The 13825-nt window shown below is 37.0% G+C and overlaps 1 protein-coding gene across 7 annotated transcripts in view; it reads left to right on the top strand.

Annotated features, from left to right (window-relative positions):
• The window catches only part of RNF111 (ring finger protein 111), a 65899-nt gene that overhangs the window by 23214 nt on the left and 28860 nt on the right, over positions 1–13825 (top strand). For all 7 annotated transcript variants that reach the window (XM_052807351.1, XM_052807346.1, XM_052807348.1 and 4 more), the window contains exon 3: positions 10898–11024. In XM_052807351.1, the coding sequence (XP_052663311.1) occupies positions 10898–11024 (127 nt within the window). The remainder of the gene's footprint in view (positions 1–10897; positions 11025–13825) is intronic.

A 13825-nucleotide genomic window follows, 5' to 3' on the forward strand; every position in this document is an offset into this window, starting at 1 on the left:
GTTATGGCTTCTCAGGTGACCATCTATTTTTAACCATGATAAATGTGTTTAAAGTGAGAATTTTCAATTAATTTTTTTTTGGTATACTTGAACTGTTAAAACCTACTGCCCTTTTTCAACACAAATTCAATTAATACCACTTCTGTGCTTTTATTTCCCTTGAAGTGTAGAACAAGTATTTCCATAGTGAGGCTTTCCATAGGCATTTCAAAGGAATCTTTTTTGAGAGAGATCTCTTTAAAAATTGACGTAATGATCAGTGAATATTCAAGCTGTTCAGGTAACTTCTGATAATTCAGTGATTCAGTGTGATGTTATTTTGATGGTAGGAAGACTGGAACTTGCAATTTGTTTAATCTAGTTATGTGGAAAAGTAAGTTTATTGTCCAATGGCTTAATTTTTGTACTACTTGAAAACCACAATTAATTTATTAAATTATGTTTATTCTCATGTCATGAATGAAAAATTGATTAGTTCTGCACCAGTTAATTTTAGATTAAAATACTGACATCAGTTGTAACTGAAGTAAGGTGTGCTTTAACGAACATGTATTCTGGTGGCTGTACTTCAGGACTAACACTTGCAGCGAGCTGAGAAGTAATTCCAGCTTAGAGCGTGTGAATACTATGGGGATTTTTTCCCAGTGGAAATATGTATTGATGGGAAGGTTTTGAGCATTTTATTTACATTTCAGATAAAATGGGAAGTTGAACAGACTTCCTGCATAAAAGTGTCCTATTTTTAGTAAGATAAAAGTGTGATTAACTCTTTCTGTAGCTTTCTGCTATTATATAAGGCATTTCTAGTTATTGAGTTAATTGGGACAGAAATGGGGCCAGCTGGAAAAATAGCTATGCAACTGCTCTGTATAGTGAACAAGCATGATGGTGTTTCTATATGAGGAAGGGGTTGTATTGCTAGTAATGCTACACTGGCCTGTTAATGTTGGGGATTAATTTTTTTGCTCTAGATTGGCATGTGAAGGTTACATACGCATCTGCTGAAATTACAGAATATACTGAAGGACAAAGAACTTCTGCTAAGAATATGAGGCCTGCAGCATATATGTAAAAGTAGTAGAGGATAGACTTAAGAAAGGAGGAGAATAATAATAATAATAATCAGAAAAGAAAATACAATTTTCAAAGTTATGGTAATAACTGAATTTTTAATAAGCAGGCATCAAAGTGATGCGATTAGTCTTGTAGCCTACTTAATAGCAATTTGTATTAAGGATATGTCACAAAATATTTCTTTGCTTTGAATGTTGATGTTGTCATGGCTTATAACCCCAGCTGGCAACCAAGCACCACACAGCCGGTTGTTCATTCCTCCCTGCTGGGATGGGGAACAGAATCAGAAGAGTAAAAGTGAGAAAACTCATGGGCTGAGATAAAGACAGTTTAGTAAGTAAAGCAAAAGCCACACATCCAAGCAAAACAAAACAAGGAATTCATTCACTACTTCTCATCGGTAGGCAGGTGTTTGGCCATCTCCAGGAAAGCAGGGCTCCATCGTGTGTAACAGTTACTTGGGAAGACAAATGCCTTAACTCCAAATGTCCCCCCTTTCCTCCTTCTTCCCCCAGCTTTATATACTGAGCATGATGGCATATGGTATGGAATATCCCTTTGGTCAGCTGGGGCCACCTGTCCCTGTTGCATCCCCTTGCTGGTGGGCAGTGTGAGAAGCAGAAAAGGCCTTCACTGTGTGTAAGCCCTGCTCAGCAGTAACTACAACATCTTGGCATTATCAACATTGTTTCCAGCACAAATCCAAAACATAGCCCCCTACTAGCTACTATGAAGAAAATTAACTCTAGCCCCGCCAAAACCAGCACAGATGTTTATCTAAAGATACAGTGTATTTAAAGAATCAGTAATTTAATTAGCATACTGTCCTGGAAGATGTTTCTTTCTGATTATTGCAAGAAATTAAACTAACAGGTCTTTTTAACCAAGTAAGTGTTTAGTAGGTTAGTTCTTGTAGTTAATAAAACTAACTTGGCTATTTTTGGAAAATTATATGAATGGAGATGTGTGGGGTTTTTTTTTTCTTGTTTTTTAACAAAACCTTTTACAAAACCTTTGCCAAACCCCCCCCCCCCAACAACACTATATAGGGCTTTTCCTCCTTTTCCTTTTCTGTCAGGGCTTCAGCTACTCTTCTGGTGGAACTTTGAGCTTTGGGAGTGGAAGAGTATTGAAAAAGTCTGAAATCCTGACACCTGGGAATAGATTATACTGTTTTACCAACTGTTTGCCATAAAAGCCTGTTGTCCTCATTAAATCTGGGATGACCAGGTGAAGGTCATTCAGGACAGGGAGGAGAGTTGGGGGCATAAGGACAATTTAAAAACAACTATGTGTAGTTTAATGATACAGTTACAGTTGAAAGTGCAAGTGCTTTCAGGGGTATATATTCTAATCTGAATGTTGATCAGTTGGTTTTAATTGAAATACTGGGCTTACAGTTAAAATGACTGCAAGCAGCAACATTTTTGCTGTGAAATGCAAATTTGGACTCTGTGTTTTGTTTAGGTAGCTCAGAATCTTTTCTTTAACCCTTGGAGGAGCTGTATACACACCTACAGAGATAATCCTCTTTTGACTTCTCTTGTCAAAAGTGGCAAAATTTCAACTTTTACTGTAATTGGATTTCTATAATGTTGTAATGCAAATTTTCTGATACGCTTGTACAGGTATTTGATTTTCAGCTTGGATTTAAAGGGCTTTGGGTGCCATTTAGAGACAGCCAATCTGGGGAGGGAAATTTAGTAAAAGCTAAAATTGGAACAAGTTTTTAGCCTTACATTCTCTGATTTGGCAGTAAAGCTAAGCCCTGGGAAATGGAAAAGTGTTGTTATAAAAAAAGCTGGATAGAATTTTGCATTGTCATAAATTGTTCACCTAATAGCACTTAAAATTCCTTCAGGGTCTGAGATGTTACTTTGTATTTTTGAGCAGCTAGTGCTAGACAGGCATTGCCTCTTCCTTTGGAAAGTAATGCTGATGAGAAGCTGTTCCAGTTTTTATTCAGAGCTGCCTAGAATGATAAGACTGAGTTTATTCACTACTGTTGTCTTAATTCCTCTAACATATTTGTTGTTTGTCTCCCCAAAAAGTTGAATATAGACATCTGATGTTTTGAAAGCCATAGGCTGGTGAAAATGTTAAACGTATACCACTTCATGTTCAGATTATTTTAACAGGTTCAAGATAAACATGTATTAAGTGGAAATGAGCTGTCTGTTGTTAGAGTTGATTATTTTTCAGTTACTTAATCCCTTCTAAAACTACAGCATGTGCTCCTTTTCTCACAGTAACAGATGCAGCTCATAATTCAGAGCTTTTATTTCAATAGCATTAGTGGACAAGGAAGTGAACACTTATCCTTTCTACCATGCCTCTTACTAGAGAGGGGTTGGGCAAGAACTGGTTAGTGGCAAGGAAGGAAGCACCTGGCTTTGTGAGCAGTTGACATTAACCATTGTTGCTATATCTCTCTGCTGTGAATTGGAGCTTTAAATAGCTACAGTAATAAAAGTTGGCATGGAATTCACTACTTCCCTGTAACTGCTGCAACCTTCTGTGCTGAAAAGATGCTACTTCTAGAATTGGCTTGCTGTAGCATTGCTGATAGGACTAAGATTTGTGTGCTTGGTTAAGAACAGTGTCCTGGTTTCGGCGGTTAAGCCATGACAGTCAGTAGAGTTTTGGATTAGGCCATATTAGCATGGCTCACAGTTGGACAAGATCCCCTAAATTCTGGTTGTAGGCTGTCTTTTCCACCAGGGTGCAGACTCTTAAGCAATTTGTATGTTTTTGAAAATTTCTCCCATTGTGCACAGCTATTGGAAAGTATATTCCAAATAAATCCAGGTACAGAAGAACTGCTGTCTTCTAACCAAGTGTCACCCAACACTAAGGGCATAGGCAGGTTCTTTTAGGGATCCTTGGCAGAACGATGATGGCACTAAATTGTAGTTACAATTAAAGCTTTATTTTCTTAGCAGGATATTATGATTAGTATAGCACAGAATTTATGATTACAATGGCACAGGATTTTGACAAGCAGAATCAATATAGTACAGTCTATAAGTAGTGTAATACAGAATTTATAATACAACTTGACTTATAATTTCTAATCACCTGGACCCTCTGCAGATCAGGTCAAATCTTAATATGTGGTTTGCTGTATCAATATAACAATCATAATCTAGACTCGAAAATCATATAAAGAATACAAGTCACTCACTCAATCCTCGGAGGAAGCAGAGGATGATGGGGGCGTCCCTGGCCACCAGGGGGGGTCACGCTTCTCACTGTCCAGCAAGCAGTTCTGGTCCAGGTTCCCACTTAGGACTTGTAATGGCTTCATTTTATAGACAGGGCCCTGTGTGCTGTTACTCTTCCCTGTTCTGTGATGGGGTCATCAACAACACCTGGTTGGCTGGGTGCCTGGGACCTTCAAGGCTGGCAAGGAAGGGAGTAATCATCTTGGCGCCCAGGAGTCTTGAGGCTGATAGAGAGGGGAAGAAGAAATCTGTTTGGTTTGTCTGCTTGGTTCACAGGACCTTCAGAGCCTGAGAATGAGGCAAAAGGGAGCAAATATGTGATGTTCTTGGTAACAGAGAATGGCTGCTTGCCTCATAAAATGGCATTAGTTAGGCTAACTGTGTTAGCAGGGGTTAGGAGCAGGGAATACTGGTCACACCTAGTTCAAGAAGTTTGGAAGTTGAAGAAGGGAGTACTCATTAACACTAGTAGGATATTACTGTTTTATCCATTTCAAGCTGAATTACTATCCAGGTAATTATCTTGAACTCACCAGCACAAGGTGCTGTAGAGGGCCATAGTACCAGCAAGTTCAAAAAGGGATTAGACACTGTGGTGGGTTGACCCTGGCTGGATGCCAGGTGCCCACCAAAGCTGCTCTATCACTCCCCCTCCTCAACAGGACAGGGGAGAGAAAATATAATGAAAGGCTCGTGGGTCAAGATAAGGACAGTTCAATAAAGCAAAAGCAAAGGTCGCAAAGGAAAACAAAAGATTTTATCCTCTACTTCCCATCAGCAGGCGATGTCTGGCCATTTCCTGGAGAGCAGGGCTTCAGTACTCATAGTGGTTGCTCTGGAAGACAAATGTAAATAACGAATGCCCCCGCTTCCATCTCTCTTTACTTTGCTTTTATAGCTGAGCTGACATCATATGGTATGGAATATCCATTTGGTCAGTTTGGGTCAGCTGTCCTGGCTATGTTCCCTCTCAAGATCTTGCCCAGCCCCAGCCTGCCGGTGAGGGTGGGGGGGAAATGTTGGAGAGACAGCCTTGATGCTGTGCAAGCACTGCTCAGCAGTAGCCAAAACACTGGTGTGTTATCAGCACCTTTCTAGCTACCAATACGGAACACAGCACTATGAGGTCTGCTGTGGGGAGATTTAACTTCATCTCAGCCAGACCCAATACAGACACACTTGCTGACAGCTGTCCATGAGCAATGAATAGACAAGAAAGTGCTCTCTGACATCTGTAACATTGTTGTGGGTGCTGGGTGGTGTGAGAGGCTTCAGTTAAAGAATGTAGCCTGGATTTTCTACTCTGACTGCAGAGTTTTGCCTGCTGCAGCTGGCGGAGAGAACGTGGGCCTCAGCAGGCCCTTGGTCTGATCCAGTGAAAGCTTGGAACTCAAAATAAGTCATGTCTGTCACTGGAACTTGCCTGCTTATTTTAAATCTCTTCTGTTTTCACTTATGGCTTGGTCAGACTGTCTCATTTGAAATTGTGTATTGTAAAACTCCTTCACTATCTTACATGTAAAATTTAAACTACTTAAACACCATATTAATTGCGAAATAGATGTAAAATAACCTCCTGGAAGGACAACAAGCAGCCAAACATAAATTTGGATATTATACCAGTGTTATTTATGTCCTTGGAGGGGTACCTGTATAGATGGTGATTGATTAATCTCTGTTATGCCATGATCTTTCAGAGTTAAGTAATAGTATAATTATATTTATTATACACAGAGTATAATTGTATATATTTTACACGTTTTACTGAGAAAAGCTTAGTCTCTTGCTTGTAACTTCTGGATTATTAAAGTATTTGATTCTAAAACTTGCTTCCCTGAACTGCATGTGGTCTGTCAACAACACCTAGCAGTTATAGTTCTGAAATAATCTTACAACTTTCTGGGGAAAAGATACCCTCATTTACTGATCTAAATATTGGACTACATATACTATTATTTAATATATTATATTAATATATTAATAAGTTAAATTCTGCTTAATAAAGTACTTTAATCTGACAGATTTACTGTCTTTGTGATGTAGGGCCTGGAAGGGAGTGTTTTGTTTTTTAAGGGATGATTATCATTTTGACCATGTTCAAATTTGGACTCAAGCCAGTGTAGTTTATCCCTTCCCCTAGGTTGGCTGAGAACTAGGTTTCTATCATAAAACAGGCTTTTAAAAGAGGGGAAAAGCTTCTGTAAAGAAGTTACTGATTGTTACTGATTATTAGGCATGTACAAAACCTAATTACTGACTGCTGTTGATAGGTCTGAATTGTTGGGATATGCAAAACTTGTACACTAAAATTTGGTGTTTTGCATGCACTACAAAATAGTATTCGGGGATGTGAGTAGAAAAAAACCCCAAAGTTCAGTGGAAACTAATAAAATTCTTGCTGTAATTTTCAGTAGAAGTTTTGTTTTTAACCAGCTCATTTAAAATGTAGAGTGAGTTTTTCAGTGGTGGCCCAAAGGTTAATTTAGTCACAAACAACTACAGTATAATTTGCTTGCTGCATTTTGTATTCAGGAGATGACACAGAGAAGTAGTGTATACCCGCAGGAGGGTAATTTTCTGTTTCGTAGCCATAGGTATTATGCTGAAAGTAGTACAAAATACCTCTCATAGATCTGCATAACTACTTTGCTGCCAACAGTCCAATGACTCTTCTCCTTGAAGGGAGATTACCTTCAAGGAGTATAGGATTAGTATAGTAACACGCTCATTATACAGATTTAGCTGTTCTCTTACAGGGTCAGTCATTTAGATGATACATTGATGAGTAAGGTATTCATATTTATACTTTTAAGTAAGATCAAATTTGCTTGAAGTTCATTCCAGAGAGAAGGTGACTGGTCAGTGACTGGTACGTGTATAAAAGCAAATAAATGAAGTATACCTTGTCATGTGGACTATATAAAACATCCTGTGAAGTAGACCGCAGGGTGAAAAGTAATGCTGACAAAGATGTGCAAGTATTTTGTCATCTGGTGTATTTCTGGATTTGGATTTTTGTTTGTTTTGTTGTGGGTTTTTTCCTTGGCTGTGGGTATGTTTTGTAAATTGTGCGTTACATTAGAACTGGGATTTACTGAAATATCAAATTCTGTTGATTTTATGCCCTTGCTAAGAAATTTACTTTACAGGTGTGTGTATATATAGCAACTGTATTCCCATGTACATCTAAAGATGTAGACACCTTAAAGATACGTTCAGCTGTTTACTGCTAACGTGTAGCCTTGGATTCACCAGATGGCTCCTAAGAGTTACATATGTAGTAAATATTTGAGGCATGCGAGTGCCTCAAAATTCTCTTGAGCAAATATTTTTAGAAACAATACAGCAAAACCTCTGAAAATCCATGTTTTATTTCTGCATGTCAGTCATCTCACTAAAGAAAGTTTCCTTCTGCTTTACAGGGTTTTGCACTCTTAAGGTTCAAGTCAACCATCTTGAACTACTCTGACTGATGTACCAGTAAAGTTCACCTTCAGACACTAACTTAACTTGCAAAGTTGTGTTATGTGGAACTGCAAAACATCATGGCTTTGCTAGGATTAGGCTTGGAGTAGTTCAAACCAGCAGACTTGAATTTTAAGTGCATTTGGCAGTAAATTTTTTCTTCCCCGCCCAGCTTTGGTACTACAGAACATTCAAAAAGACATCTTAAATTTCACTTGTTCTTTAGTATCAGCAATTTTAATTGTTAATTGCCTTGTAAATGAAATGCTCTAATGCTAGGATAAATCCCTTATATATGGGCTTCCTGAAGTTTCCAGGGGCTCTCCTTGATAGCTGTGTTGCTGCTCATGTATTGCAGGCACCCTCTATTCCTGTTGGCCTGTCAAGGAGGCTGTCCTCTGAGACCTCATTTTGACAGATTATTTCAGAGACTTTTCTTTGTTTTAACACTGTCCTTTTCTCTGCTTTCTAGAAGCTTATCTAAATCAGAATAAAGTGGTGTGGTTTTGTTTGTGATGTTTCAACTGTGTTCTCTTCCTTGTAGTGAAGTATAAGGAGAGGCAAAGAAGAAATAGTAAATCCTGTTGACAATGAAAGATCGGGTTTTCATACCACTTAGTACTACTGGCTCTACGGCTAGTGGCTGACTATGGAAGAGCTACATGATGAGGATTATGAACATTACTTCAGTGTTGCTTATGTTAATGACGTTTTGCTATTCAACCGACTTTTTATTGTTCAGATAAATGTAATGAAACCAGTTTGTATTGGCTGATTGTCTAATATCTACTGTTCTCTAAACTACTGCAACGTTCTTAAAATAAGCAAAGTTCACATACATGTACTTGCCCCCTTTGTGTGTTTCTAATAGAACTTACTTGAAAGCTCTTTTTATTTAAAAGGTGGTACAAAGTTGCATATGATCATAACTTATATTCATAGGTTTTTCCTAGCAATGTATTCTTACTAAATGCCTTACAAATATTTACATAGTTTAGAGGAGTTGCTTTTCTGCTTAATTTTGAAGAAAGTGTATTATTGGCTCCTTGTATAGGAAAGCCCTTTGTGGGATGAAAACCTAATCGGTTTGTGCTTTTGACTTGGGAGGGTGCTATTAGAAAGCATGAGCAGTAAGAAATAGCATACAGTTGAACTATGTCTATGCTATATCCTACTTACAGCAACTTCGACTATTTTCCTAAAGATTTTCTTTATTATTTTGGAAGTCATAAAACCTGTTCATCCAGTAACAGTCCTGATGGTTTCTACAGTCTGACTTGTGTAGTCTGTAAAATCACATCTTGACTAAAGATTTGCTTTAAAAAAGGATTAAGTAAAATGAACTCTCAAACCATGACAAAGGTGAGTACCTGAACTGTGTAGATATTCAGTTCAGAATTCCCTTTGGTTTTCATGAGATAAGCTTGTGTCAGAATTTCGGTAGAGATGCACACTAGAAATACGTGACATATGATTTTGTCCTCAAGGAGGTGCTCTTTATTTTCACAAGTAATGAGATCATACTTAAGCCTCAATCTTCCTGCTTTTGCACCTGTCATAAATTTCAATAAATATTGAGCCTGAGGACATGTGGACTCCCAGGAGTGCTCTCAAACTTACTGTAATTCAGAGAACCACGTGTTTAGAAGCACAGAGATGGGGAAAAATAGTTTTGTTTTTCTAACTGATTTTTCAACGGCTGCTTGGCTAGCTGGTTTTGTCTGAGAAGCAGCTAAGATAGTTTTGTGTGAGGAAGCTGTTGCTTGTTTGTCCATGATTTGCAAGACGTCAAAAGCATGACATTCACATTCTTCTGAATGCGATGATGACTTTAGCTGCCTTTCTTTCACTTTGAGTAATTGGCCTCTCTGTATTTTCAATTTTAGCATGTGACTTTGTTTTTTAGGCACTGTAATGTTTTCAGTTTTTCCCCAAATTTTCATGCAAGTTCTGAGAATTAATTTTGTCACATATTCCTTCTGATCATGAGAATTGGTGAACACCAATATTTGGAAGCATCGCTCTTTCCACCTTCAGGCACCAGTCTCTCTGGGATAAGCATGATCGGAAACAAACAAAGGCCATTGGAAAATAAGTAATGCAACTTGTTTTTTCAAAATATAAAAATGTTGGTACTTGGGGGGGAATAATCTACCCTGCCTTGTCATTGGGTAGAGCAGCTGAGAACAGTCAGTCCATACAAGGTGTAAGTATTGACTTGAAAGAGACCAAATTCTTCAAGCACTTTTCTTGAAGAAATTTGCAAATCTCAGAATGGTAGTTTGTGATTTCTAAGCTATCTAGCTCATTTATTTAGTAAGTTCTTCTGTGCTCAGTGGTATTACTATAGTGAATAATCTGTAGCTCAGTTTAAGTATTCTAGAAAGCTCAGACTTGTCACTGTCAGTATTACAGCTGTAGAGAAGTGTTCCCATGTATCTGGGTATTAGGCTGGAACTTGAATCATTCTTCCTGAAGTGGAAATTGTTTCTTATCAAAACTTGCCTGTAAAGTGATTCTGTGGGGTTTTGGTTGTTGTTTTTTACCATTGATAGTTTCATTTTAACTTCCTCTGTCTAGTACATGATTATGCCTCTGAAAGTGTAGATATAAAGATTTTTATAAACACCAGTGGGTTTGTGGTCTTCATTTTGTTGTAGAAGTAAATAACATATATTAGTCGGTGCATCATTTTTCTCCTGTTGCCACTGTTTAGCCTTGAGACTTTAATACCTACAAAAACATTTTAAAAAATTAAAGCTATTAATGGTAACAAACCTCCACTGCTTTGCTAGTTTGAAAGTTTGTTTTTATATTAAATGACTGAATTTCATTGGTATTACAGCTAATAAAATTCACCATAATTGCTTCCAGTAGAATGTAAGCTTGCATATCTTACACACCCCCCCTCAATCTTCTGTCCCCTTCCTTTTTTTACTTCAATATTTACAGCAGAATTGCTACCTGTAATAATTAGGTCATGTATTTGACAGTTGCACCTAAAGTTTTGACATACACCATGAAATTCTCTACCTGTATGTATTTTAAGTCTAGGAAAATAATAGTCTCTTATAATGACAATTCCTGAGATAGATGGAAGTATACAAACTTTCTTCTTCCTTTTTCCTCATCAGGAAGTATTGATGAAGATGTTGTGGTGATTGAAGCATCCTCCACTCCCCAGGTCACTGCTAATGAAGAAATAAATGTTACCTCAACAGATAGTGAAGTGGAGATTGTCACAGTTGGTGAAAGCTACAGGTGAGACTTGCATCTCTTTGTGTTAACACAACTTGGCTTGACTCCAAGTTTGTCAGAAGGCTCTGTATCATTAAAAGCCCGTAAGGTAATGTCACAGAAATTCTAACCAGGATGCATAGTACGCATTTTTTGATTAAACAGAAAAAAAACCCCAAAACAAACCCCAAAACCCAAACAACAAAAAACCAAAACCCCAAAGAAAGAAACAAACAAAAAAAACGAAACCACAGCTTTGCCAAAGCTTGACAATTCAACTAATCTGGAATTGTTGAGGTGGTTGTAGTTGGTGTGACTGATGAGCAGAATTTTGGGGAAGCAAAACTGTACAGTGAGATTGTAGAGAGAGAAAGTTTAGACTTTCTGAGTCAACTGAGTTGACTATCTAGGGATTAACTGAGCATTTCTCAGGAAAGCATCCTACTTTTTTGAAGCTGCTGGTGTGTATGCTTTCATGTTCTTCTATGCCTCTCTGGAAGTTTTGTTCCATATTTGTCAGATTTTGCAGAAGCTATTAAAGTGGAGTTCCTTGAAGAAGAAAACTTGAAATTGTCATGTGCATGGGACTGTTGGAGATGGCTGCCTATTACGTATGTTTTCATATTGGTGAACATGAAGACAAAATTGTAGAATACAAAGAATGACTATCCACTTTTTATAAAATAATGACAAAGGAACAATAGGCAGTAAATTATGAAAACATTCCATCTGTTTGTCGTCAGATAGCGCTTTCACTAATGCAGTTTTAAATTTAAAATAACAGACAAGTTTTCCTGCAAAAATCACTTCTATTGTAATAAATATCACATTGAACAAACCAATTTTATGTTTAAGACAAATGTGTGCATAATGTAGATTTTGTGAACACTAGGAACTAACTAAATTTTTTGTTAAACTTTGACACACAAAGGACATCATACTCACAAAAGTATGCAGCCTGAATCTATAGCAAAGAGGAAGTGGGGAGAGATGGTCGAAATCAACATTTTAAAAATTCTTCAACAATATGTTTCTTTATATTTCCTTCTGTTTAAAAGAAAACAAAAGCTGCAGAATCAACAGATGCTCTGTCTTGAGGTGATTAGAAACATGTTTCTAGAAATAGTTGATTTATCCACATGAATGTATTTGTTGAGAAGAGTCATTAAAACTTCTGAAACAACGTGTATGCTTGAACAGACTTGAGCTAGATCAAGTTAATGCTTTAGCCACTTATAACTTGCATGTAAAGCTTTAAAGAGTAAAAAATTAGGCTAGATGAAAGTGATTGTGCTTATAGAACATTAATTCAAACCTCATTAAAGACAGATAAGATGCTTTTAAAAAATAAACAGCTGTCTTCCTAGCATCAATAAGAAATGTTTTGTGTAGTAGCCATAAAAGACATGAACAAATTACTTCTTTCTTCCCTCACCTTCTGCAATGCTACAGCCAAAACGATGGCAGCAACCCCTCCTGAGATTTTTATTGATGTCAGTAGTGTCTTTACTGGCGCCTTAAGTGAGGAGGAGGTTGAACCAAGGGCACTTTCTGGTGCATTTCAATTTTTGGCCTGTTTGGTTTGTCAGACCTTCTGATATGCAGATTTCTCAAAGGCGTTTGATTATTTATCTTTATTAATATCATAACAGAATGGTCAAATTAACTTTTACTTTTGGGGGGAAGATTAAAGAAATAATTGGGGCTTACTTTGTATTGGAAAAAGTCATGATTCAATGTTTAAAAAAAAAAAAAAAACAAACAGCAGTAAGAAAACAATTCCAGGAAGTTTGCTATGAGGAGGAAGAGTCTTAAATTCAAATCTTGAGCTTGAAATATCAGAAACTTCTAAACTAGTCTTTTATACTTTGAACACAGAATATTTCCTATGCAGGTTTTCCTGTGTTTTCAAGCACATTAATTTTGCCAACCACAACGTAAGGCAGCTCTGGGACATCTAAATGATAGTTCAGTATAAAATTATAAATATAAATGCTGTAAGCAAACTGAACATTATGAAGGTTATTTACTGAACTCAGAATACTGTTCAGAGTGAAATACTTACAGGCAAAAGTGTGTATTTGGATGAAAGTAAAAAAAAAAGTCAAATCAGAAATGCAAAAACGAAGATACCTCTTTTGACGCTTCATAGTACTGCTAGCTTTTTTCTGTGAAATCTGAGGCTAACCTTTTTAATGCTTGTTATATACACTGAATACTCTAGAACTAACAACTTGTATTTTTTTCAAAACTCAATTGTTAGTTGAGTAGCAGTGTATATCCCCACAGTAATATATGGACTTACAGAGTGCAAATTGATAGTAGTGAAAAAGATTGTAGATTTGAAAAAGTTTACTTAAATTCTGGAGGCTGTCACTTCGATGCTTGTCTTTATACAAAGCATTCTGCAGGGAAGTTGCAACTTTACACCTGACAATTTCAGAAAACTTAAAATTCTGACATGCTAATCTTGACCTTAGTAAATAAAAGATTAATCTAATAGTAGGCTCTAAATTTAAGCTGTGGTAAGAATGTATGGTTGAGATATTTAAGCATGTTAAAGCTGGTTTCTCTACCTTCCTAAATGGAAGATAAAAAGCATTATTTTTTTAAAAATACTTTTAAACAAGTGGCCATATATAGATAATAGGAATATTTTTATTTATTTACAATTTACAGGTGAAACTTACTTTGAAAGGAATTGATGCACTTGAATGCAGGGGGTTTTTTGTGTGAATGAACTTGCTAATACCTGAAGGCCAGCTGGTGGTTGAGTGTGCATACAAGTTTATTGGGCATTTTAGTGCTAAAGATCAGAAAGGAGG

This window comes from Harpia harpyja, chromosome 14 (genome assembly GCF_026419915.1).
Source record: "Harpia harpyja isolate bHarHar1 chromosome 14, bHarHar1 primary haplotype, whole genome shotgun sequence".
NCBI classification, from domain to species: Eukaryota; Metazoa; Chordata; class Aves; order Accipitriformes; family Accipitridae; genus Harpia; species Harpia harpyja.